The 24859-nt window shown below is 40.7% G+C and overlaps 1 protein-coding gene across 10 annotated transcripts in view; it reads left to right on the top strand.

Moving 5' to 3' along the window:
• Nucleotides 1–24859, top strand: part of LOC109403306 (zwei Ig domain protein zig-8) — a 911020-nt gene that overhangs the window by 869301 nt on the left and 16860 nt on the right. For all 10 annotated transcript variants that reach the window (XM_062855318.1, XM_062855317.1, XM_062855324.1 and 7 more), the window contains exon 7: nt 582–709. In XM_062855318.1, coding sequence (XP_062711302.1) covers nt 582–709 — 128 coding nt within the window. The remainder of the gene's footprint in view (nt 1–581; nt 710–24859) is intronic.

Here is a 24859-nt window from a genome sequence, read left to right as displayed (position 1 = left end):
ACATACGTTGGGAAGCATTGAACCACTCGGATGCCACCGCTGCCGCCGCTGCTGCTCCTGCCATGTAATGAATGTAGGGTGTCTGTATGAATAGCTCTCGTTCACATGCGGTGTGTGCGGTTAAGTCAACTCGGCCAAAGTTCATGCGATGAATTGATTTTGTGAATTGCCACCGGAGTCAACCAACAATCGTGTCAGTCCAGAATACAATGTTGTTCCCATGGAGAATTTGGTATTTGGAAGTACTGAAAAGAAAACACATTGCGGTACATATGAAGAAAACAGAGTGAAAAAACTCAGGGCTCGATTTATAAAAAAAACTAATTTGCTGACATTTCGACAGGCCCCTTGGCATTGTATGAAATTCTATTTAAAAAAAAAAATATTTAGTTCTGCGCACTACTTCAAAAGTTATAGATAAGCATTTCGAAGAAGCAGTAAGATCACCATCATAGAATGACGTTTTTTTTTGCAAATAAGCCCTATTTGAATGTTTAGCCAGAAACAGGTCATAGACGAGCTTAACATATCTTACTGCTAAGCGATGCCCTATCTTATTTTCAAATTCTTCTCCTTCACAGAGCCATCAACGGAAATAATAGGAGCACCGGATCTATACATCGAAAGCGGATCGACGATAAATTTGACGTGCGTTGTGAAAGACTCTCCCGAGCCACCGGCCTACATTTTCTGGAATCATAACAACGTGGTAAGTGTCCCAAGCAAGAATCTTAATTCTATTTGGTTTTATTTGTTTTTATGATAGTTTTATCGGAACATTGCATATTCTAGTTGATCTTATCGGAGTTTCAGCTGAGCACAACTATTCTTCGTCCATATTTGGTTTTGAAAACACCTCCAAGAATACTTGAGGGTCAGTTCATAAAACCAAGAACACAACAAGAACAGTTGAACTTATGTTCAGTTTTATAAGGTTCTTATAGTTATCTTCAATCATCCGTTCTTGATCAAAAGCAACTGTTCTCGCATGAGAACAGTTTGGTACATGAACAATAAAAGAAAAAAATCTGAAGCATCAGATTTTGATTCTCATCGTTCCATTATTATTGCCAATCAAGAACACACCCAAAAACCCAACCGCGACGCTGTGCAGTGCCAAGTTCCTCCGACTGCAGCATCCGAAATGAGGTGGGTATGGTCATCCAGGACGTCAATCCCCGTGCAATCGGGGTTCCAATCATCGATCTTCAAAATCAACAACTACTTACCTGTTCGAAGTGCTGATCGGAGGAATGAGCCACTGCACCGCATCAAGGCCGGTTATCGAAAAAGGTCTGCCTGGTTGGCAACGGTACCGGGCTGATAATTAAATTCATCAGACGAGATTTACAAAATCCACCGCGATAATTTATTGTTTGTTTACAATTTGGTGTGCATGATTTATGACGTTCTCGGCGGAGTTTGCATAAACCTACATCAAGAACGTTATAAACCTGATTACTCTTGAGTGAAACTTCTTACCCTTGCATAAGATGAAATAAATTTAAAACGTTCTTGATGGAGGCCAACCAGGCTGCATTGAGAACGTTATAAATCCTAGTATTCTTGAGTTATGCTTTCAGCTCTAACATGAGTTGAAAGAAATTTAAGACGATCTTATGGTGATGTTGATTAAAACCATCGATGATGGACCGACCACCGGCCTAGATTTCAATGGAAGCCATGTTGAAAAAATTCATGAGCAATGTTCGCATGACCAGGAATAATATTTTTAAATTTTTTATTAGTGCGTTATAATGGAAGCGCGTTGAAACAAAACATTTCATTGCTCTTTAACAAAAAACCATTTCATTGCTCTAGAAACCATATTGTTTATTAGGCTAATGATATTTGACCTTTAAACTCTTAAGAAACCGCGATCTTGAATTTTTGGACTCCAGAATTCTCCACCATTCCAGATAAAGCCAAATTGAATGGTTTCAGAGCCTAAAACTCTCTTAAATAGCCGCCATTTTGGATATTGAAACGCCATCTTGGTTATTCTGGTTGCCATTTTAAGCCTCCTTATACCAAATATACCCATATTACATGGCTTTAGAGCCTAAAACTACATTTAACAGCCGCCATTTAGAATTTTAGACCACCATTATGGATATGCTGGTCGCCATTTTTAGCCTCCGGAAATCTACCCCATATCAAATATACCCATATTGATAGGTTTTGGAGCCTAAACTTTCATTAAACAGCCGCCACTTGAATTAGGAGTCTTGGATTTTATACCGCCATCTTGGATATTCTGATTGCCATTTCAAGCCTCCTGATACCAAATATACCCATATTGCATGAATTAAAAGCCTAAAACACCGTTAAACAGCCGCCATTATGAATAAGAAGCCGCCATATTGGGTATTAGACCACCATCTTGGATATTCTGGTCACCATTTTTGGTTCCGGACATCTTCCCCTTACCAAAAATACCCAAATGTATTGAATGGTTTTAGGGCCTAAAACTCCATTGGAAGGCCGCCATCTTAAATTTGGAGCCATCATCTGGGATTTAGAATGCCATTTTTGATATCCTAGTCGTTATTTATGTACTCTGGACATCTTCGGCATTCCACATATATCCATATCGCATTGTGTTATGGCCTAAGACTCCATTAAACAGCCGCCATCTTGAAATTTGGGACGCCATGTTGAATTTTATACTGCAATCTTGGATATTTTGGTCGCCATTTTTGGACTCTGAAGATCTCCCCCATTCCAAATATAGGGTGAGGCGGGGCAAGATGGGTCGCCTAAGGATGGATCACCATAACTTTGTAAATACAAATCGTATTGGTTTGTATTCATCCGCTACTCTTTAATACACTAGTTAGCTATGCTAAAAGTCCATACAAAGATTCATTGAATACAAAATATGGTGTTAAACGAGCAGTTTTAAAAAGTGATCGATTTTGCGCCGTGAAAAAAGTGCGGAGCAAGATGGGTCACCTTTTAAGTAATTCACATTTTCTCAACGAAAATCGTCGAAATATAAGATTTTTTTCCGCATTCATATATGCTCCATATTAATACTGAGTAAACAAGACCTACTAGTAAACATTTTATAAATCTATTTCGAATATAAAAAACTTTACGATTTGAGTGGTACTAAGTAAACTTGAAAATCGATGTTTTCACTAAAAAATTATCATAATTTTATGTTATAATTTTGAGCGTTCATTCCGCTTGATTGAAGTTATTGTCTTTGTAATAAAAAATAAATAACTTTTTAATGCTTCAAAAACACGTTCAAAATTGAAAGTGACCCATCTTGCCCCGCGGCCGTTTATATGGAGATTATATGGAATTTATCGCATAAGAAAAATGGCTAAAAACCATTTTATTTTTTATTCCCAATGAGAGTGAAAAATGACAAACTTATTAACATAATCAAAACATGAGTAATGCGCCCGAAAATGACACTGACTCATCTTGCCCCGCCCCACCCTACCCATATTACATGGTTTTAGGGCCTAAAACTCAATTAACCGTTATGTGACTGGCAAACTTTTTGCTTTTTTCTACACCGTGTATTTTAAATGGGTGCTGGGTACCCGGGTACCCTGCCGGCCACATAAGGGTTAAACAGTGTGATTTCTGCACAAAATCGGTCAACCATGTTAGAGGTTACAAAAATCGCCGCAGTTTGGTATGCCGTATGATGGGGCCTGGGCCAGTTTCATATACGTCCAGTTCTACCGGTACTGGTCCAGATCACTCAAATGGCCATAACTCCGAAACGCTTTGACCGATCCGGACCATTTTACGTTACACTATTATTTAAAGCGACAGAACTCACACGTTGGTCGAACTTGACAGTTACAATTAATTATTTTTTTAACAATATGATGAAATCCATACAATCTTATTCTTTCTGGACCCAGATCACCAGAACCTATCGTAAGAAAAAAGATGAAGAAGACGTTAATCACTGGAGTTAAAGCTTTCCATCAATTCCAGTTGGTTGGAAACTGCCATAAAACGCTGTTCCAAAAGCATAAAGCAGAGAATTCATAAATTCATCTCTTAACCTTCCTTAGTCCCTAAAAAAAGTTACAAATAAGACCCTGGGGTCTTTTTTGACCCCAAAATTTGAACGGCTCTCAAAAATTAGTGGCTGGGCCGATTTTGATTTTCTTTGGCCCAAATGAAAGCCACACATGTCTAGTTTTCAAAACCCCCGGAAAGTTCCGGATTTGGTCACTGTGGCCACCGGGAACCTGCTTCAACTGAAAAATGCCGCTTTAGAGACCCCAACTTTGGCAAGCTATAACTTTGCAACCGAACAAGTAATCAGGACCGTTCAAGAATCGTTGGAAAGGTATTCACGTGGACTTTGATTAAAGACATTAATATTGACTAATTCTTAAGAACCGGTTCCGGAAATCCGGAACAGAAAGCACATTCATATTATTTACAGGATAGAAGTTTTTGCATCAAACTTCTTTAGGCCATAATACAATCTGTCGAGAACTATTTCTGTATGTTTCTGGTTATGTCCCGTCCTTCTGGAACCGGTTCCAGGGATCCCACAAGATGGCCAAGAGTTGACTGTAACAAAATTGAACGGTTTTCCGCGCCAAACACATCTGCGTTGGTTAACTCATGATGAAATCTCAATAATTTTACATGCTCCATATTGTTGTGATATGTAAAAATATTGTTGGACATTGTGGTCTTTTGTGGCCACCGGAGTGACCACCGGAGAAACCCGTATTGAGGGACTTCCATGTTTTTGCAACAAAGATAGGCATTCGACTGCTCTAACTTCATGTTTTTTTCATGGCCATGTGGCTTCTGGCATTAAATAGAAAAATTGACCATTCTGATCTGTTTTGGCTACCGGAGTGACCACCGGAGAAATCCGTATTGAGGGAGTTTCATGTTTTTGCAACAAAGATAGGCATTCGACGGCTCTAACTTCATGCTTTTTCATGGCCATGTGGCTTCTGGCATTGAAAAGAAGAATTCACCACAATGGTGTGTATTGGCCACCGGAGTGACCACCGGAGAAACTCGTATTGAGGGAGTTTCATGTGTTTGCAACAATGATAGGCATTCGACGGCTCTAACTTCATGATTTTTCATGAACATGTTGCTTCTGGTATTAAAAAGAACAATTGAATATTCTGGTTCGCTTTGGCCACCGGAGTGACCACTGGTGAAATCCGTATTGAGGGAGTTTCATGTTTTTGCAACAAATATAGACATTCGACGGCTCTAACTTCATGATTTTTCATGGCCATGTGGCTTCTGGCATTAAAAAGAAGAATTGACCATTCTGGTCCGTTTTGGCCACCGGAGTGACCACCGGAGAAAATCGCATTGAGGGACTTCCATGTTCTTGCAACAAAGATGGGCATTCGACGGCTATAACTTCATGGTTGTGTACTATTTTGACTATTCTGGTCTGCTTTGGCCATCGGAGTGACCACCTGGAAAAACACATACTAGGGAACTCCTATGTTTATTTTTAAACGCTCATATTATCTAGATTTATCACCAGAAGCAGTCTTTCGACGGCTCAATTTTCATGCTTTGACACGCGACATATTATCTTTATGCTCAGTTGTTATTCTTATTGTTCAACAAGGTTATTCTGTAGTAGAGGCAATTCTTGTTAAAATATACTACGATTCTTGTAGTCTGATACTGCACTGTCAATGGTAATATAGTTAGTTCGAGAATTGAGGATAGTTTTACTTCGGTTCACAAACAAACGATTCATGGTATATTTTGGTTAATACCACTTAACGTTTTGGTCGTCTATGTTCACTGTTCTTGAAGATCACATCGTTTCTTTTCATTATCTTTTTAGATATGTCCACATTATTTGTTAGTACTTGATATACTTTCTCCTTTCTTGCTGGCTCTATTTTCGTATACTTACGTGAAGTCAGCTTTTTTAGAATGAAAAGTTGTCTTAGTTGGTAGGAGAAGGGCTTTCTTGAGGAAGACAAACAATGTTTCACTTGAATTAGGGAATTATCAAGTTCTGCAATCGAGGAATTCAGTCACAAATATTATTCATTTAGTGAGTTTTATGAACATTTCGCAATTCTTTAATTTTTTTAATTAAATTAATTCGTCTAGTAGTTTCAACTGGCATACTCTTAAAAGTTCCACGGAGGATCCGACTGACATCAAGGTATACAATTAATAAAATGTGCATGCTGCCCAGGGGCAGAATTTCAAACCAAGTATCTCATCAATGAAGAATACAGTCTCTCCAAGATTGCAGAATTCTGAGCTATGAGATTTTTAAAATTTGCGTGTTTACTGGTGCCACGTAGAGGCAGAATTCTGACACAAGTGTCCCATTTTGTGCAAGTCTATGTCATACTGATAAACTTTGCCGAAGACACCATCTTCCTAAGTTATTAGGATTCTGAGCTATACAATTTCTAAAATTTGCAAGTTCACTAGCGCCACCTAATGGCAGAATTGCGAAACAAGGTTTCCCTTTTATGTAAGTATATGTCATACTGGTCAATTTTGCTGAAGACACCAACTTTCTTAGTTATCGGGGGGAGCGACACTAGTTTTGCTTCAAAAAAAGTCATAAAACCGGTAAAGGCCGCCTAGTGGCAGAATTTTGAAACAAGTGTTTATTTTTATGTAAGTTTATGTCATACTGATCAACTTTGCTGAAGACACCATCTTTCTAAGTTATCAGGATTCTGAGCTATGAGTTTTCTAAAATTTGCATGTTCACTAGCACCGCCTAGTGGCAGAATTGCAAAACAAGTGTTTATTTTTATGTAAGTTTATGTCATACTGATCAACTTTGCCGAAGACACCAACTTAATAAGTTATCGGGGGGAGCGACACTAGTTTTGCCAAGCCGAAAAACTCCAAAAAAGTCGGAAAAAGACGAAAAACCCAGTAAACGCCACCTAGTGGCAGAATTTTGAAACATGTGTTTATTTTTATGTAAGTTTATGTCATACTGCTCAACTTTGCCGAAGATATCAACTTTCTAAGTTATCAGGATTCTGAGCTATAAGTTTTCTAAAATTTGCATGTTCACTAGCGCCGCCTAGTGGCAGAATTGCGAAACAAGTGTTTATTTTTATGTAAGTTTATGTCATACTGACCAACTTTGCTGAAGACACCAACTTCGTAAGTTATCAGGATTCTGAGCTATGAAATTTCTAAAATTTGAATATTCACTAGTGCCACCCAGTGGAGGAATTTTGAACTTCGCAACTCATCGTCAGTAAGTTTTTGGCGTACCCAACAACTTTTCCGAAGACACTATCCTTCCAAATTATCAGGGTCTTGAGCTGTCGCATATCGTAACGTTTGCTTGACAACCTGATATGGTTTCTGTAGTGCAATTTAGCATCAAACTGTTGATGGTCCCTCTAGCGGCCAAGTTGCCAACTAATCATATGAACCAAAGTTCTAAATGGTAGATCTTATCAAGCCCTAAAACTTTGCCGAAGAAAGTATTGCTCTTAACACACCCGAGATAATAGGCCATACCTCCGAAAGGCCGAAAACCCATAAGCTCTTAGTCTCCTATTAAGCGGATTCCTATTGCGCCCCCCGACCTGTGATCTTATAAGAGTCTCGACTGTATATACAAAGTTATAAAATACGTTGAAAGAGACTGGCCAGGGCCAGGGATAAAACCCAGTGCCCAGGAGTAATCAGGAACATTAAACATTAAACATTAAACCACAAAGTCCGTCAAATGAATCAGAGCCTTAATTCAATAAAGCTTTCAACAACAGTATAGTAAAATTTCCACAACTGTCGTATACACAATGCGCCGATAAATAAATAACGTATCAGGAACATCCAGCTACGCCTCTGACAATATCACGATTGGTAACCCCTAAAAAATTTCTTGCACCCCGATGTTGATCCTCATCATCATATGCTCGATCATTATCCTCGTTTCGTTCCAACTACTTTGCGTGGTCTCCCCCCAAACCAAACTGTCGTTAATATATTCTTCATCATCACTTCGTCGTCGTCGCCGTCGCCGTGGACCGAGCCAGTGCCAAAACGGACCAGAATGGTCAATTCTTCTTTTTAATGCCAGAAGCCACATGGCCATGAAAAATCATGAAGTTAGAGCCGTCGAATGCCTATATTTGTTGCAAAAACATGAAACTCCCTCATTACGGATTTCTCCGGTGGTCACTCCGGTAGCCAAAACAGACCAGAATGGTCAATTTTTCTATGTAATGCCAGAAGCCACATGGTCATGAAAAAACATGAAGTTAGAGCCGTCGAATGCCTATCTTTGTTGCAAAAACATGGAAGTCCCTCAATACGGGTTTCTCCGGTGGTCACTCTGGTGGCCAAAACAGACTATTGTGGTCAATTCTTCTTTTCAATGCCAGAAACCACATGGCCATGAAAAATCATGAAGTTAGAGCCGTCGAATGCCTACCTTTGTTGCAAAAACTTGAAACTCCCTCAATACGGGTTTCTCCGGTGGTCACTCCGGTGGCCAAAACAGACCAGAATGGTTAATTCTTCTTTTCAATGACAAAACCCACATGGCCATGAAAAATCATGAAGTTAGAACCGTCGAATGCCTATCTTTGTTGCAAAAACATGAAACTCTCTCAATACGGGTTTCTCCGGTGGTCACTCCGGTGGCCAAAACAGACCAGAATGGTCAATTCTTCTATTTAATGCCAGAAGCCACAGGGCCGTGAAAAATCATGAAGTTAGAGCCGTCGAATGCCTATCTTTGTTGCAAAAACATGGAAGTCCCTCAATACGGGTTTCTCCGGTGGTCACTCCGGTGGCCACATAAGACCACAATGTCCAACAATATTTTTACATATCACAACAATATGGAGCATGTAAAATTATTGAGATTTCATCATGAGTTAACCAACGCAGATGTGTTTGGCGCGGAAAACCGTTCAATTTCGTTACAGTCAACTCGTTGGCCATCTTGTGGGATCCCTGGAACCGGTTCCAGAAGGACGGGACATAACCAGAAACATACAGAAATAGTTCTCGACAGATTGTATTATGGCCTAAAGAAGTTTGATGCAAAAACTTCTATCCTGTAAATAATATGAATGTGCTTTCTAGCACATTTTCGTGAAAAACATTACTTTCCGGATGTTCCGGATTTCCGGAACCGGTTCTTAAGAATTAGTCAATATTAATGTCTTTAATCAAAGTCCACGTGAATACCTTTCCAACGATTCTTGAACGGTCCTGATTACTTGTTCGGTTGCAAAGTTATAGCTTGCCAAAGTTAGGGTCTCTAAAGCGGCATTTTTCAGTTGAAGCAGGTTCCCGGTGGCCACAGTGACCAAATCCGGAACTCTCCGGGGGTTTTGAAAACTAGACATGTGTGGCTTTCATTTGGGCCAAAGAAAATCAAAATCGGCCCAGCCACTGATTTTTGAGAGCCGTTCAAAGTTTGGGGTCAAAAATGACCCCAGGGTCTTATTTGTAACTTTTTTTATGGGAGCTCCCCTAGGGGTCGTCCAATGTTTTGGATGAATGGAAATGATAGTTTTCCACAAAAAAATAATTGTCTGAAAATTTCAGATTTCTAGGCCTTTCGAAACAAAAGCTATAGCGAATTGAAATTCGGAAAAGATCAAAAAAGACCCCAAGACCTTACTAAGGTTAATGTTCTGATAGTCGCTAAACTCCTTTTGACTTATGATCGAACCCATACTCGACGCCTATATCGTGCGAACTAATCGTGTTTTTGTCTACAGCTAAAAACAACCCAGCAGTGGATGTGCGACGTACAATGTTTCAATTGAATCTTTTTGTCATAAATCAAATTTATTGCTGTTGTGCGGGTCGATGAATGCAAACAACATCGCCCGGGTGACATACATACATACATACCCACATAGATACAGCACCCCCAGAATGGGGGTGAAAGATCAATAGGCTGCTGTTTGTGCCGTCGATTAATCTGGCGACGTGATTTGCCCCGAAGCATGAAATTTATAGCCTTCCCGGAACGGTTGCATGCCGTATGTGTATGCCGTGTATCCTGAATCGCATCAATGACGGTGATTGAGTAGAATTCTGTGATCCATTGTGTAACAAGTTTGCGTTAACATGGGAAGATTGCATCTAGGAATAGGTTCAGGATGGAGTTAGTTTATTGGGATAATTCTATCTGTAAAATCTGTAATAGCTAAATCTAAACAATGTTCATGTAATAAGCATTCTAAAAATTGTCCACAGCACTCTACTTTGAAAAAAAAAAAAATCGAAAGTCTTTCGGTCCGCAAGTGATGTTGATTCGGGAGGCTACATTTTCAAACGTCTTTTCTGAAAATTCATATTATATGAATTATGCTCTTTTTGCACGAAAGTTACGTATCCCCGACAACTCATTTTCAAAATTGTGGCATTTTGTCAATTTCCATCCGATTTTTTGAAGTCACCTTCAATCGATCATAAATTGGTGCAAGTTCATTACACTCAAGTGGCCATGCAATATCCGGAACCATTCCGGGGATATTCCGGATTGTGCTGGGGTCAGGGGGTTGCCAAAATGGCTAAACGTGATTATTTCGTGCGTTGTTGTGTTTGAACCATCGATTTTCGGCGAAAGTTTAGTTGCGAACAGTCCCAAGTAGCACCTGCAACTAAATTGGAAATGATCATCGTTGCAAACATGTTGCAACTGAGTTTTCATGAAACAAACATTAAAACCTATTAAAATCCTGTTGTTAATGCCAAACTGAGGTGTAACAGTTTTATAACAACTAGCAAAATGAAAACAAACGTCATCATTAGTCGAAACTTGCGAAACCAATTTGTAACTGAAGTATAATCTGATTGTTTCAACGAATCTTAGTTGCAACCGTTTACAAACCAAAACATTGATTCTGATTGTTATAAACATGTTCCACCTGGAACTTATTTAGAACATAACGAACAATTTTGACAGGAGAGATAGAAGTTCCAAAATGTGCGGCAAAATGTTTTTGTGATCACGAAAAATATATAATGCACTATAAAAAAAAACAAAATGTTATAAAAATAACGAAATCATGTACAAATAAAATGTAACCTTTTCTTCATAAATTTATCGACATATTCCAAATTTTATAAAATTAAAGTGGTAAATAGAAAAAAAATCTGATTGGAAGTATAATTGTGCCTCATTTTCGCAGTACTGAACGACTGGTACCTACCACTGGGAAGATTTGAATATATGGAGTTTTGAGAAATCTTACGTAACGTACAAAATATTAGGAGTTTCCCACGAAAAGTTTTACAATGGGTTTACAGTTTTTACAAAAAACGTGAAATTTTCGTTACGTAATAAATGGACAGCCTCTTGTCGACGTAAATGGGAAGTACACGTCCAAGTGTCTGCTTTTTTGGTTATTTATGTCCTACACGGAAAATTCAAACTACCTTATTTTGGGTCAATTTTACCCATAATGAGTATATCAAATTGATTAGTTACCCAAAATTAGGTTGTTTTTCCTCTCTCCCCCACAGATGTTGTCGTAAATAAACAGAGATGCGTCTATCCAACGGGGTCCTTGAGGCCAATAAGCCAATTTTGGGTAAATGTAGATTTACCCAAATTTGGGTTGGATGAAGAGGGTCTTGGGTTGAATTTACCTACTCTTGAGTATATTTTAGTTGGAGGTAAAGGAAATTTACCATGGGTGAGTTTAATCTATTTACTCAAATGTTGACTTATTGGCCAAACTATAGGATTGCGTTAAAAGAATTCAATTTTGGTAGTTTGGCGGTTCCGTGTACCACGTGCAGCAACTTTGTCAATACGGATTCTCATAGACATGATTCAGCAAATTGCATCTTTCTAAATTCTAAAATTAATTTTTAGTATTTTATGGGTGCATTAAATAAGCTGCTGAAATGCACTCCGCCAAAGCAATATGGCGAGATAATTTTTACCACAAATGCCTAAATTTTCACTCGCAAAATGATAGGTAGACTGAGGCGCGTTGAGAATACGGTGCTAAAATGCGTAACTTACCGATAAATCTGGAACGGCACACAAATTGACGTTCTCGGTCAGCCTTATTTGGGGTTTATTTATGCACACAATTTATTAACCACATGAACGAAACTGTTGATGCATAATCACTGGCACACAGTGACGAATGTGGTGACTAGCTGACTAGTTGTCGAACCGGTCACCATTTTTTAAGTCGACTATAAGTTGTATCTTGGTTATAATTCGATTGCGTATTAAAACTGTTTATATCACAAATGGATGTTTTATATTGGCTCCACCTCTTGCGCTTTTTTGGTTGCAATTTAGTCGCTAATAAGACGATTGGTTCAAATGGCATAACTTTCAATATAGTTGCATACAAATTACAGGAACTTATTAATGTCCAAGTGTGTTGCTTGGGGTGAAACACAACTGCGATAACCAGATTCGAATAATTCCACCCATCCGGATCACCATGACAGGTTTCGTGGGGCCCCATTTGGGATACTACTGGTTTTCAACCTAAACATGCCGTGCGACATATCAATCTTCATATTTTCGAATGACTGAGTCAGACACGATAATATCAACTAAAATGGCCACCTCGGAACACCTAGCACAGGTTCCGCGAGGGTGTCATCGGGGACATTTCTGGTTTGCTACCAAAACATGCCGTGCGAAGTATCAATCTTCATGATTTCGAGAGAATGGGCCAGAAAAAATTGACTGAAGTATGTATCAACTGACATGGCCGCTCCGAAACACCTGGAACAGGTTCCACGGGGGCCTCTCAAACACAATAACACACGAAATAATCACGTTTAGCCAAGCCCGTGCAGGGGGGTTTGGTGATTAACCCAAAGAGTTGTCGGGGGTCGGGTACGTGAAGGTTAACGTGTCATGATAGTGTATTTTCTTTGCACGTCAAATATCATAATCGTTCTTTCGAGTGCTATGTTGAACACTAAATTGAAAAACAAGCATCACTCTGCCTCAACCCGGGAAGAGGTGAAATACTGACTATCATAACGTGATATTAGTTTGATTGATATAAGAGATAAAAAATCTGAAAATATTTCAAAATGTTCCTAAACATCTGAACAATATCAAAATTTGATATTTTAAGATCAAACGACAGCTCGCTGCTATTGGTTATATCTTACAAGATCTAAGCATGATATGATGATGATGTTCCAGGAGTTAATTGTTGATAATATTTTTAGATCTTTTATCTCTTATATCAATCAAACCAATATCACTTTGTGATCTTCATATCATAATATGCTATAATTAAGCTTTTTTCCTCTACCCGGGAATCCATACAAGATAAAAAATGAGGTCATCTGCGATCCAATCACTTGATATTCGTGTAACGCTGAAACACGAATCAGCCTAACAAGCCGACGCATACTACCCAAGTAACCATGCTATTGAAGCTGTACACAGATAAAAATAATGAGATTTACACGTCATGTAAACTTCAATTAAGTCATGTAAACTTAGTGTTTTGATGATTTACGTGATATTTCATGTATACATTTATAAATTTGTGTTATTTGTCATGTAAACATTCAGAATCAAGTTGAATTACATGCCACATAATGTAAACATGATATTTTATGACTTTTACATGATATGTCGTGTAAACTTCTGTGATATCCCACGCTCCAATTATGTGAATTAGAGGTCACAGAATTGTACACTATTTTTCGATCTGTGTACGTATTGCATATTTATAAAGCGTATATATTGGCATGCATTGCCCTACATTAATCTATAAAGTTAAATTAAAGTGGCAAGTGGCGCTACTATTGCTGACTTACGATTATACTGGTATAATCGTAATTCAGCAACAATGACGCCACTTCCCACTTTAATTCAACGTTAATGGTTTATATAGAGTAATGCATGTCAATATATGTGCGTTATTTATGCAATACGTACAGACTCAACAGCGTGGTTACTTGGGCAGTTAGACACGTCAGCAAAGCAAAATGTTTGCGTAGTGCGAGAGTAAGTCTCTGTTTCATAAAAACAATTCGTTCACATTTGTAGTTAGTGGGCACAAACGCGAGTGTGTGAAGAATTAGCCTAAGTTAAAATTCACGAATAAAAAGAAATAAAAAACGAACAAACGCGAGTGTGTTCTGGATTGACATCTAAGCCGAAAGAAAGATGGGTTTGTGAAAAAGGAGTGTTCACGGTGTGGCTTCAGATTCAGTTTCGCTTTCTATTCCGCAGAATTATTACCTGTTCTGTGGCTTAGTTGGTTAAAGCGTCGGTCTAGCGAATACGGAATCGTGCGTTCGAATCCCACCAAAACGCGATTTTTTTTCACAAAATTCATCTCTCCAGTATGTTTGAGACATACCAGCAAATAAGGTAAAATGCCAGTAAAAGGCAATATGTTTTCATTTCACTAATTCGTACGCTTCTTTGATACTTTGGGGCCGGAGGGATCATATATTTCCCCGCCGATGAAACAGAGCACAACTAACGTGTTTTGAGGCCAACGAGGTTGCAACAGTAGTGGTGGAATAATCCGGCTCCAAAAGGTTAAAATCATTGAACAGATATTTGCAAGTTAGTAGGCTATACATCTGATCCGTCGTACATATGTTGACCCTGAAAAACCCGCCTGGAAGACGCCGACATAGAACTTTTCAAGGCACTGTCTACATTGACTCATTTCTAGTCATATCGTCGTTTCTCTCAAAAAAATATGAATCTTCAAAATGAGTATTAGATAATTGGAAATATCGAAGCAACTCCTACCACGAAAACCGCCTGAAGGGCTATCTGTTTCATGAAATACGGATTACTATTTTTCAACGACTATTGAAAATGTTGGCTGATTTTGATTTGTACATTTATTACACAAAATTGATAAAAAAAATGTATAAATCTTAACATTTTTCAACAAATTTCCAAACTTGTTTGTCTTTGTAATATGGAAGTTAACAATTCAATTCGCTTTATTTTAGAGACTTTCAGCCTTGGGCTGGTTCATCTCTATGGAAGTTAACATAGTTTTTATCATTTGTTATCAAATTATCAAAAAAAAAATAAATAAATTAGAGTTTTGTATCCTATTGCTGGAAACCTACATTTCTACGGTTTGTCTGTTCTTCTGTTTACCTACGGAAAACAAATTTATAGAGGCTTTTTATTTGCCTGAAGCCTACGGTATTACGTGCATCACATAATAGGGAATCGTTTAAATAACTCCCCACTTTGCCTTGATGTTTCTAGATCAAATGGTAAACTAGATGAGTAGAGTGATCATCAATTTTCCAATTTATAGGCGATCTAAAACGATGGTCGTCCCTCATGTGCACAGGACTGTGTCAATGCACTTTTATGACAATTTCCTGTTCCTCTGGGATCCCCTGGGAAATGTTACGTTTCGTTTCAATCTTGGCACGGCCTCTGTCATTCCGTTCCAATAGAAATCAACACGTTCAGTCAAGACATTAACAAAACGGGAGTGTGTTTTATTTCATTTTGCATACGACCACCCTGGAGAGCTTACACATGCATTGGCTATGACAAGTAATAGAATCATGTTTTACCACCTTCGTCGGTGTAGGTGCAGGTAACTTCATCCATCGTAGAGAATCTACTCTACCTGTCTAGCAGCCCTCCGTACTTCCGGACTCGGTCGTCGGGAAGACGCAACCAGGAGAAACCGAAGCTGTACCGTATCTTCATCTTCTACTCTGACTAGCTGTCATCTGTATGCACATCCAATACAGTGGTGCTTGCAATTTCTTTCTCCCACGGCTCCCATGCCATTGGCAAGCCCTACATCCCATCGTCAATCGACTCTCCAGAGCTCTACCAGGGCTGACTGCAAGCTATGAATATGGTAATGGATTTTATGGTGGAATAGAGTTCCGGTGAATATAGATGAAGCGCAAGGATAGAGCCCATGGACTGCGAAGATGAACCTACCACCGCCGTAGTCCGTATACCGGGTGCTCATAAAACATCAATTTCACTTACTAGGTACACCATGGCACTGGAAGCCAACGGCTAGAAAAACAGCCACTGGCTTGAAACTACCGTATCAACTAGTGCTGCAAGGTATCGTCGTTATTTGCAGGGAACTCCTGAATCGACGAGAATGGCAAGGAGAGGAGCTCTCCATCGGGCTCATCCAGTTATTGACGAAGGCAACAGAGGGGTTAATTTCTTTGTGGGTTAAGCTTCAGATTTCATAGGGTATTGAGGGGAAGAATAAGCTTTTGCTAATGTACTTCTCAAACACCACTTTTTTCCTTGTGTCAGAACAGTACTTCAATATTGCTCAGGGAAGCTGAACCGATAGAGAATAACAAACTTTTCCCTCCAATGTACCCTAAATGACCGCAACAGCAACGTAGGTATAGCTGTAGTGCAGTAGCGGTGCTCAGACCACGTTGCAATATCATTGTTGTATAGGGAAGTGATAAGCTGAGGAATGAACCACGAAGCAGAAAGTTAGTTCAATGGAGGAGTGTTGAACAACGAATCTCTCGAGCAAAGCGACTATCGTCGTCGTCGTCGTCGTCGTCGTATTTCAGTTTCACGTACTTTCGTGGAAAGCGAGGGCCTGCTTCGGTGAATTGGCAGAAGAGGCGGAAAACGGTTGATTGAAAGTAAACACCGCCTATCGGAATACTATGGAAGTATGAACTGGTGTGTTGTAGTCGAGTATTTCTTGAGGTTATGGTCGAATTCAAAACAGCAGCAAGATATGATTATGATGGTTAAACTCCTGAAGTGCAGTACTGAATGAAAAATATGAACTGCTCAATACATTTTCTATATTCCTGAATATATCGTAGGTTTCCTGCAATAGCGGCACAACCTTTGGCACAACTCAAAATATGTCATTTCTTAGGTTTTGATGGCAAATGATAAAAACTTTGTGTTTCGTCTAGGGTTGTGTAGAGGAGGAGGGGGATCCAGGCGACGACGAAAACGATGTGGAATTTAAACTTTGGAAATTTATTGCGATCGAGTCAGACGGCGTGTCTGCTCGATCGGTAAACGAGAAACTTATACCTTACATACAATTCACTGTCGCCTTTTATAGGCGACACAGTACGGAGACGAACAAATAGAACACAATTAAATCTATAGCCGCGCGCGCCGCATTGCGCTGGATACAGTATGCACGGTGCCTACCGTGTCGTCGGGCTGACGATGGGATGAACCGTACAATGCGCAGCGTGTTTCAATGAAACAATTCACACGCTGCTGGGACGTGGTTGAACAGCCGATAACGTTTGCGCCGTTCGCTCTTGGTGCGAGATGCAACATCCCGGCGCCTCAAAACGAAATAAATTTTCGTTTTCAATTCAAGTAGGGTAAGTGTGCCGATCGTTGTGGTAATAAGGTAAATTAATTCAAAAAAATATGATCGTACCATCTAATGAACGGTTTCAAAACGTTAGTCGGTAGTTTTCTATCCATATTTGCTGGGAAAAATATGAAAACTATCGTTTCTCTCTGTTTTCGATCAATAATCGCATACCACAACAATAGGCACACTGTTCCTATTATGGAGGTAAAATTTAATTTCGGTTCCTAATGTTGCGGTATCCCATTGAAATCATATGGGATACCGCAACATTAGGAACACTACCGCAACAATAGGAACACAGCAGCAGAAATATTAAGGAAAATATTTTTTAAACTAGGTTTTTGGGCAAAACTTAAGCACACAAAAAGTGCAATCTTATAAATTAAGCATAAAACATCTATTAAAAATGCCCTTTGGTAACATTTCAGTCGAAGAAGTGCTCAAATGCCACTACCGCAACATTAGGTACTACCACAACGAAGGGAACAATTACCCTAGGTACCTGCGCAGCTCGCTTTGGTGCTCTTGATCGGATGGATGATCGTTGGTTGATGATAGGCACAGTCGATTGCTGGTGTTGTCCATTTGAAGGGTGGTTGGAATTGGTTGGTTGATGATGCTGGTCGATGGGAGATTCCTGCTGCGTTGGGCTGCAGCTTGGCCTGACTACGCCGAGTGGAAGGCCGGAATTCCTGGTTGCCAGCGGACACTGCCGATGACCGAATCGGAGATGAAGGACTACCTTCGGAAGTTCCACGCGCCGGTGGAAGGAATGCCAGGATGATTCGGTCGTTTGGAGGATGGATGGGCCGTCGGAGTAGATGCCACTATTCCGATTGTGGACGCGCCGGTCCGAAGGGTGGAAGGTTTGTTTGCTTTGGACACGCCGGTCCGGAATTTGGACACACCAATTGGAGAAAGCACGCCGGCTTGGAAGAAAACTACACGTTTTCGGTTGCCACACTGGTTTGGAATTTGATGGCTCCAGTATGACTGAGCACGCCGGCTCGGAGGGACACGCCGGTCCGGAAGGAGGATGGATACTATCGTTGACTTATTGTCGTCCTGGAGTGGTTCGCGATCGCTTGCCTGGCGATCGATCCTGAGGTTTCCGATTCCATGGGATGATGGTTCGCGGTCGCTCCCTGGCGGCCAATCCTGGTCACGGCACCATGTTTCGTCCAGGGCTAGGACTCTACGTTGTGTGGTAGGAGGGGGGGGGGACTCCAGGCGACGAAGAACAACTTTTGGATTTTAACTATTTATTGCGATCGAGTCAGACGGCGTGTCTGCTCGATCGGTAAACGAGAAACTTATACCTTACATACAATTCACTGTCGCCTTTTATAGGCGACACAGTACGGAGACGAACAAATAGAACACAATTAAATCTATAGCCGCGCGCGCCGCATTGCGCTGGATACAGTATGCACGGTGCCTACCGTGTCGTCGGGCTGACGATGGGATGAACCGTACAATGCGCAGCGTGTTTCAATGAAACAATTCACACGCTGCTGGGACGTGGTTGAACAGCCGATAACGTTTGCGCCGTTCGCTCTTGGTGCGAGATGCAACATCCCGGCGCCTCAAAACGAAATTGTTTTTCGTTTTCAAATTCTGTGCTATTGATTGCAGTGTGTAGCACGCCTGCCGTAGGTAGGATGAGATGGATGGATTCTCGCTGTACTTTGCCTGGGTCGAATGATGCCTGTGTTCGGTGGTGTGCCATCTGCTTCAATTGATGACTGGGTCCATTGGAAATCGGTTTGGATGAACAGATGCTGGCTGGTGGGAGACTCTTGTTGCTTGGACTACAACGTGACCTGACTGCGCCGAGTGGAAGGTCAGAGTTCCCTAGCGCCAACGGATACTGCCGGTGGTGATCGAGTCCGAGGGGAAGCCCATGCTTCGGAAGATCCACGACGCCGGTGGAAGGAAATGCCGGTTGACTCGATCGGTAGGAGGATGGATGGGCCGTCGAACTGATGCCATCAGTCCGAATGTGGACGCGCCGGTCCGGAGGGTGGTTGATTTATGAATTATTGGACACGGGTACAGATGGAGCATGTACCGGTCCGGGCGGAGGCTTGGCTTATCCAGGAGGTGAACACGCCGGTTCGGAGGATGTATTTACTCACACTACACATGGACACGCCGGTCCGGAAATAGGATGCGGAAGTGGAGTGAACCTTTGCCGTTCTTAGTACAGAGCACGCCGGCTCGGAAATGGATTCGTTGTCGTTCGTTGTCTTCATCGTGCTGGCCTGGGGTCCCGTCGGAATGGATGATCCGTGGTCGCTCCTTAGCGATCGGTCCTGGGAATAGTCGGTTCGCGGTCGCTCCCTGGCGGCCAATCCTGGTCACGGCACCATGTTTCGTCTGGGGTGGACCTTGTTGTGTGGATTGGAGGGGGGGGGACTCCAGGTGATGAAGAACACACGAATTCAAACTTCTAACCGATTTATTTGCCATCGAGACAGACGGCGTGTCTGCTCGATGGGGAAACGATTAAAACTTATACCTTACATACAATTCACTGTCGCCTTTTATAGGCGACACAGTACGGAGACGAACAAATAGAACACAATTAAATCTATAGCCGCGCGCGCCGCATTGCGCTGGATACAGCATGCACGGTGCCTACCGTGTCGTCGGGCTGACGACGGGATGATCCGTACAATGCGCAGCGTGTTTCAATGAAACAATTCACACGCTGCTGGGACGTGGTTGATCAGCCGATAACGTATGCGCCGTTCGCACTTGGTGCGAGACGCAACATCCCGGCGCCTCAAAACGAAATTAATTTTCGTTTTCAATTTTTGCTACTGCTCAGTACCTGCGCAGCTCGCCGTTGGTAGGATGGATCGTTGTCGTCGATGCCCCTGCAAGTCGACCGGTGGTGTGTCGATGACTGATTTTCGATGGAATGGTTGGTTGATGATGCTGGTCGATGGGAGATTCCTGTTGCGTTGGGCTGCAGCTTGGCCTGACTACGCCGAGTGGAAGGCCGGAATTCCGGATTGCCAGCGGACGCTGCCGATGACCGAATCGGAGATGAAGGACTACCTTCGGAAGTTCCACGCGCCGGTGGAAGGAATGCCAGGATGATTCGGTCGTTTGGAGGATGGATGGGCCGTCGGAGTAGATGCCACTATTCCGATTGTGGACGCGCCGGTCCGGAGGGTGGATGGTTTGTTTGCTTTGGACACGCCGGTCCGGAATTTGGACACACCAATTGGAAAAAGCACGCCGGCTTGGAAGGATATTACACGTTTTCGGTTGCCACACTGGTTGGCATTTGACTGCTCCAGTATGACTGAGCACGCCGGCTCGGAGGGACACGCCGGTCCGGAGATGGATTCGCTGGTCCGTTGTCCTCATCGCCTTCTTCCTGGGTCCTGGGGTTGTCGGTTCGAGATCGCTCCGTGGCGATCAATCCTGGTCACGGCACCATGTTTCGTCCAGGGCTAGGATTCTACGTTGTGTTGTGGATAGGGGGGGGACTCCAGGCGACGACAAACAACTGAACTTGGATTCACACTATTTGGATTTTATTGCCATCGATCCAGGCAGCACGCCTGATCGACGGGGTAACGAGAAAACTTATAGCTATACATGGAATCACTGTCGCCTTTTATATGCGACACACAGTACGGAGACGAAATAAAATATAATTGAATCTATTGACCCGCGCGCAGTGCGTTGCGCTGGATACTTCTCGTACGGTGCCTACCGTGTCGTTGGGCTGACGACGGATTCAAACACACAATGCGCAGTGTGAATGAATAGAAACGCACTCTGCTTGGATGCGGTGGAACAGCCGAGGTTTGCGCCACGCTCGATGCGAGATACAACATCCCGGCGCCTCAAAACGAAATGTTTTCGTTTTAATCGGTGCCTGCGTAGCTCGGTTGGATGGATGGAAGATGATCGTTGTCGTCGATGCTCCTGCAGGCCGTAGGTAGGTAGGTTTCTGATGTTCGTTGTTGGAATGGTTGGTTGGTGATGCTGGTCGATGGGAGATTCCTGTTGCGTTGGGCTGCAGCACTTTGCAACACTTTGTAAACTTTTATATCACAAAGACTCGTTTCGAAATTCGTTGAGAAACACAAGATTTTCACATTTTTACAAATTTAATACATTAAAAGCACAACTCAAAATCAGTCAATTTTTTCAATACTCGTTGTAAAATAGTCATCAAAAGTTATGAACCAGATAGTCCCACAGTCCTTCTCTATGACACAACAATCAGAATTCGTTTACTTTTGTCAACTGATGAAGGAAATATGTGAGCTGGTAGGAAATGCGTCTTTATTCACAATATTTAAACACTTATTCTGAATATTCACATTTTTTGAGTTCTGCCCCTATTGCGTGCAAGAAAAACGCAACTCAATGTTTGTCATTTGGGGAGGGCAAATGATGGAAAATTATACAAACTTCCATCTGACCCATTTCCAGATTTTTTGAGAAACGCGAAATTGAGGTATTTTTATTATTTTTAGAAAACGTCAATTCAAAATAAAAAATTAAAAAAACTTGGCGATAAAATTACCGATGTTTCATGAAATAGGTATGGAAATAAGCAAACACAAGGAGCATGCAATTCAAAACTTTCAATAAGTTCCTAATGAGTAACTTGTGGGATTCCGGATAACTAACACTGAGGAAGATTACAAGTGGTAGTCAAAATACGCGTATCTGTCAAAAGATAAGCAAAAGAGGGCAGAATTAAACCGTGGTAAAATAAACTTTATGCGGAATATCATGGTCAGAAAAAAAGTGGTAACTTTCATTTCGAGTAACCGCATGTAAACATGGATTTTTTCCATCTTATCTACTTTTATTTTATATAAAATACATGAATTAAGTGATGCTCATTTTTTCTCCAGAATAGCGTGAGTGGGAAAAGTTAAAAAAAAAATAATAGTTAATAATTATAATAATAATAAATTTGGCATGCAAATAAATCGTGGCAACATTAAAATACTAGAAAAAAGGATTTTTGCAAATAAGGTGGTTATGCAGAGGTTATACAAAATGTTCGCAACTATCTTGAACATCCCTAGCTACGATCAATTGCGGCTCTCGCCGAACGAGCGCTCCAATGCTCTTGTCAAGCTGCATCTTAGTGCTTAGGGGTCATCAGCAAAGTTATCTAGATTAATTGGTGCAAAGCTTTAATGTCTTTCGTTCTGATCTAGATAAGTTGATCCTAGAGGGTTTGGGTCTTTGGCAAAGTGCTTTGGATTGGTTGGTACAACATTCTTACGATTTCGGTTTTGGTTCTTCTTCTTCTTCATGGCTCGACGTCCCCAATCGGACTTGGCCTACGTCACTCCAACCTAGTGTTCTTTAAGCACTTGCACAGTTATTAGTTGAAGAGCTTTCTTTGCCTGCCATTGCATGAATTTGTATATTGTGAGGCAAGTACAATGATACATTATGCCCAGGGAGTCCAGAAAAATTTCCCGACCGGAACGGGAGTCGAACCCACCGTCTCCAGATTGGCGATCCTTAGCCTTAATCACTAGGCTAACTGGAGACTGGTCTAGATCTGATTTATCAGATCTAGAACAATTGTAGCTATAGATATGCATCTTGTAGGGTGGCATTATTCGGTAAAATGTTTCGAATTATTGGTACTACTGGTATTCTTTACGTCTTTGGTTCTAATCTTTATCTGCCTTGAATGATAGAGACCAGCTTCATCTGGTACTAGAGCTCTATATATCTTGGATTGAATTGAAATCTTCAGAAACGTGCTTGGTATTGGTTGTTACTTAACTTTCACGTCTTCGTTGTTTGTATGGAATGACTGCCAATTGATCTAGATGAGTTTTATCTTTCGACATGATTCTTTTGCTCCAAGAGTACCAGAAAATTGAAATTACTTAGAAAGATGATTTCTTTGCCATTTTTTAAAGCAAACGGTTCACAAATGATGGGCCGTTCCTCTCAAGGTTTTGTCACTAGACGGCGCTTATAAGTACGTTAATTATATTACTTATATTTCTCAGGACCCTGATTACTTCAAAGGATGATTTCTTTGGCAAAGTTGGTCAGTAGGTAAAAGGCTTAAAGTCAAGGTTGCGACCATTCATTTGCAAAGATTTACATTCATTTGCAATTATCTCAGTTCAGAAGCATGCTATCAAAAAACAATGTATGGATGAATTTAACCTTGTAGTTTTATCTGAAAGTTTGCCGAATAACATTGGGGTCGCAAACATATAACAAAGTAGTGAGCGAGCTGTGAAGGCAACTCTCCACCCAAGCAACAAACATGGTTACAAAAGAGTGACGGCAGCGTATGTAAAGGTTGTGCAGTGAGTCACAGTGACTTCTGTGCAACCCTTACATACGCTGCCGTCATCGTTTTGTAACCATGTGTGTTGCTTGGGCACGCGGTGAATGTAAATTTCATTCACGCTGTGGAAAGTTACCTTCACAGCTCGCTCACGACTTTGGTATACGTTTGCGACCCCAATGTTATTCGGCAAACTTTCAGATAAAACTACAAGGTTAAATTCATCCATACATTGTTTTTCGATAGCATGCTTCTGAACTGAGATAATAGCAAATGAATGTAAATTTTCGCAAATGAATGGTTGCAACCTTGCTTAATGTTGTTGGGTCATTTGATGTGGAATTCCGGCATGAAGCGGTGCTAGACCAACATACTAGTCATAAATGTAAAACAATTATTCCATTCGGTTAACTCGATCCTAAGATTAAGTGGCCTAAATAACGGAAGTCAAAAAACAAAAAATTTAACTGCGAGTTGAGTTAACCCTCTAATAGTCATTTTTTTAAATTTTGATCTAAATGTCATTTTTCCTCATCTAAAATCGATTTATATATGTTTTTAAAGGTGATTCTTTTTAAAGACAGACTTATTAGAATCCCAAAATGGCCGCCACAATGGCCAACTGTGGCACCTACTCACGATTTAGAAAGCTCAAATCTCTTTGTAAACAAAACCAGCGCACCTTAGCTCCTTATGTTAAGCTTATTAGAAGTGAGCAAGATCAGAATAATAAAATACACTGTTATTTAAAGCTTTGCTTCTTGAGATTTGTGCGTCTGAAGTTTTGATGCACCATTTAAATGGGATTTCAAGACGCTTATCCTTAATCCGCAATTTTGTGGATTTTCGTTTTTATTTTTCTAATTTTTATTTTTGAGCATCCCCACATGTTTATATTTTTCCTTGGACCCTATCCTACCGTTTTTTTTTCAAATATGAGATTTAACGATTTTTGTTACAATATTTTTTATTTATTTTTTTTTCTTGGAAAATTTTATTTTCTGTGTAATTTGAAGTAAAGTAATTTTAAAGTGTAGTTAACTCTCCTAAACTGCTTTATTAAAATAGAATGGTTGAGGAAAAAAAAATAAATGTGTTAATTGTTGCGATTAATAAAAAAAAAGAATTGCAAAGGAAACTAAAGATACCAAAAGATACAAAAAGATACCAAAGCATGAGTTTTTCAATGAATAAAAATAATGCAAATACGCTTAAAAAAATATCGAACAACATTGGTACAGAACAATTTTAAATATCA

This window comes from Aedes albopictus, chromosome 3 (assembly GCF_035046485.1).
Source record: "Aedes albopictus strain Foshan chromosome 3, AalbF5, whole genome shotgun sequence".
NCBI classification, from domain to species: Eukaryota; Metazoa; Arthropoda; class Insecta; order Diptera; family Culicidae; genus Aedes; species Aedes albopictus.
The sequence above is the reverse complement of the archived record's forward strand: the minus strand, read 5'-3'. Positions and strand labels throughout refer to the sequence as shown.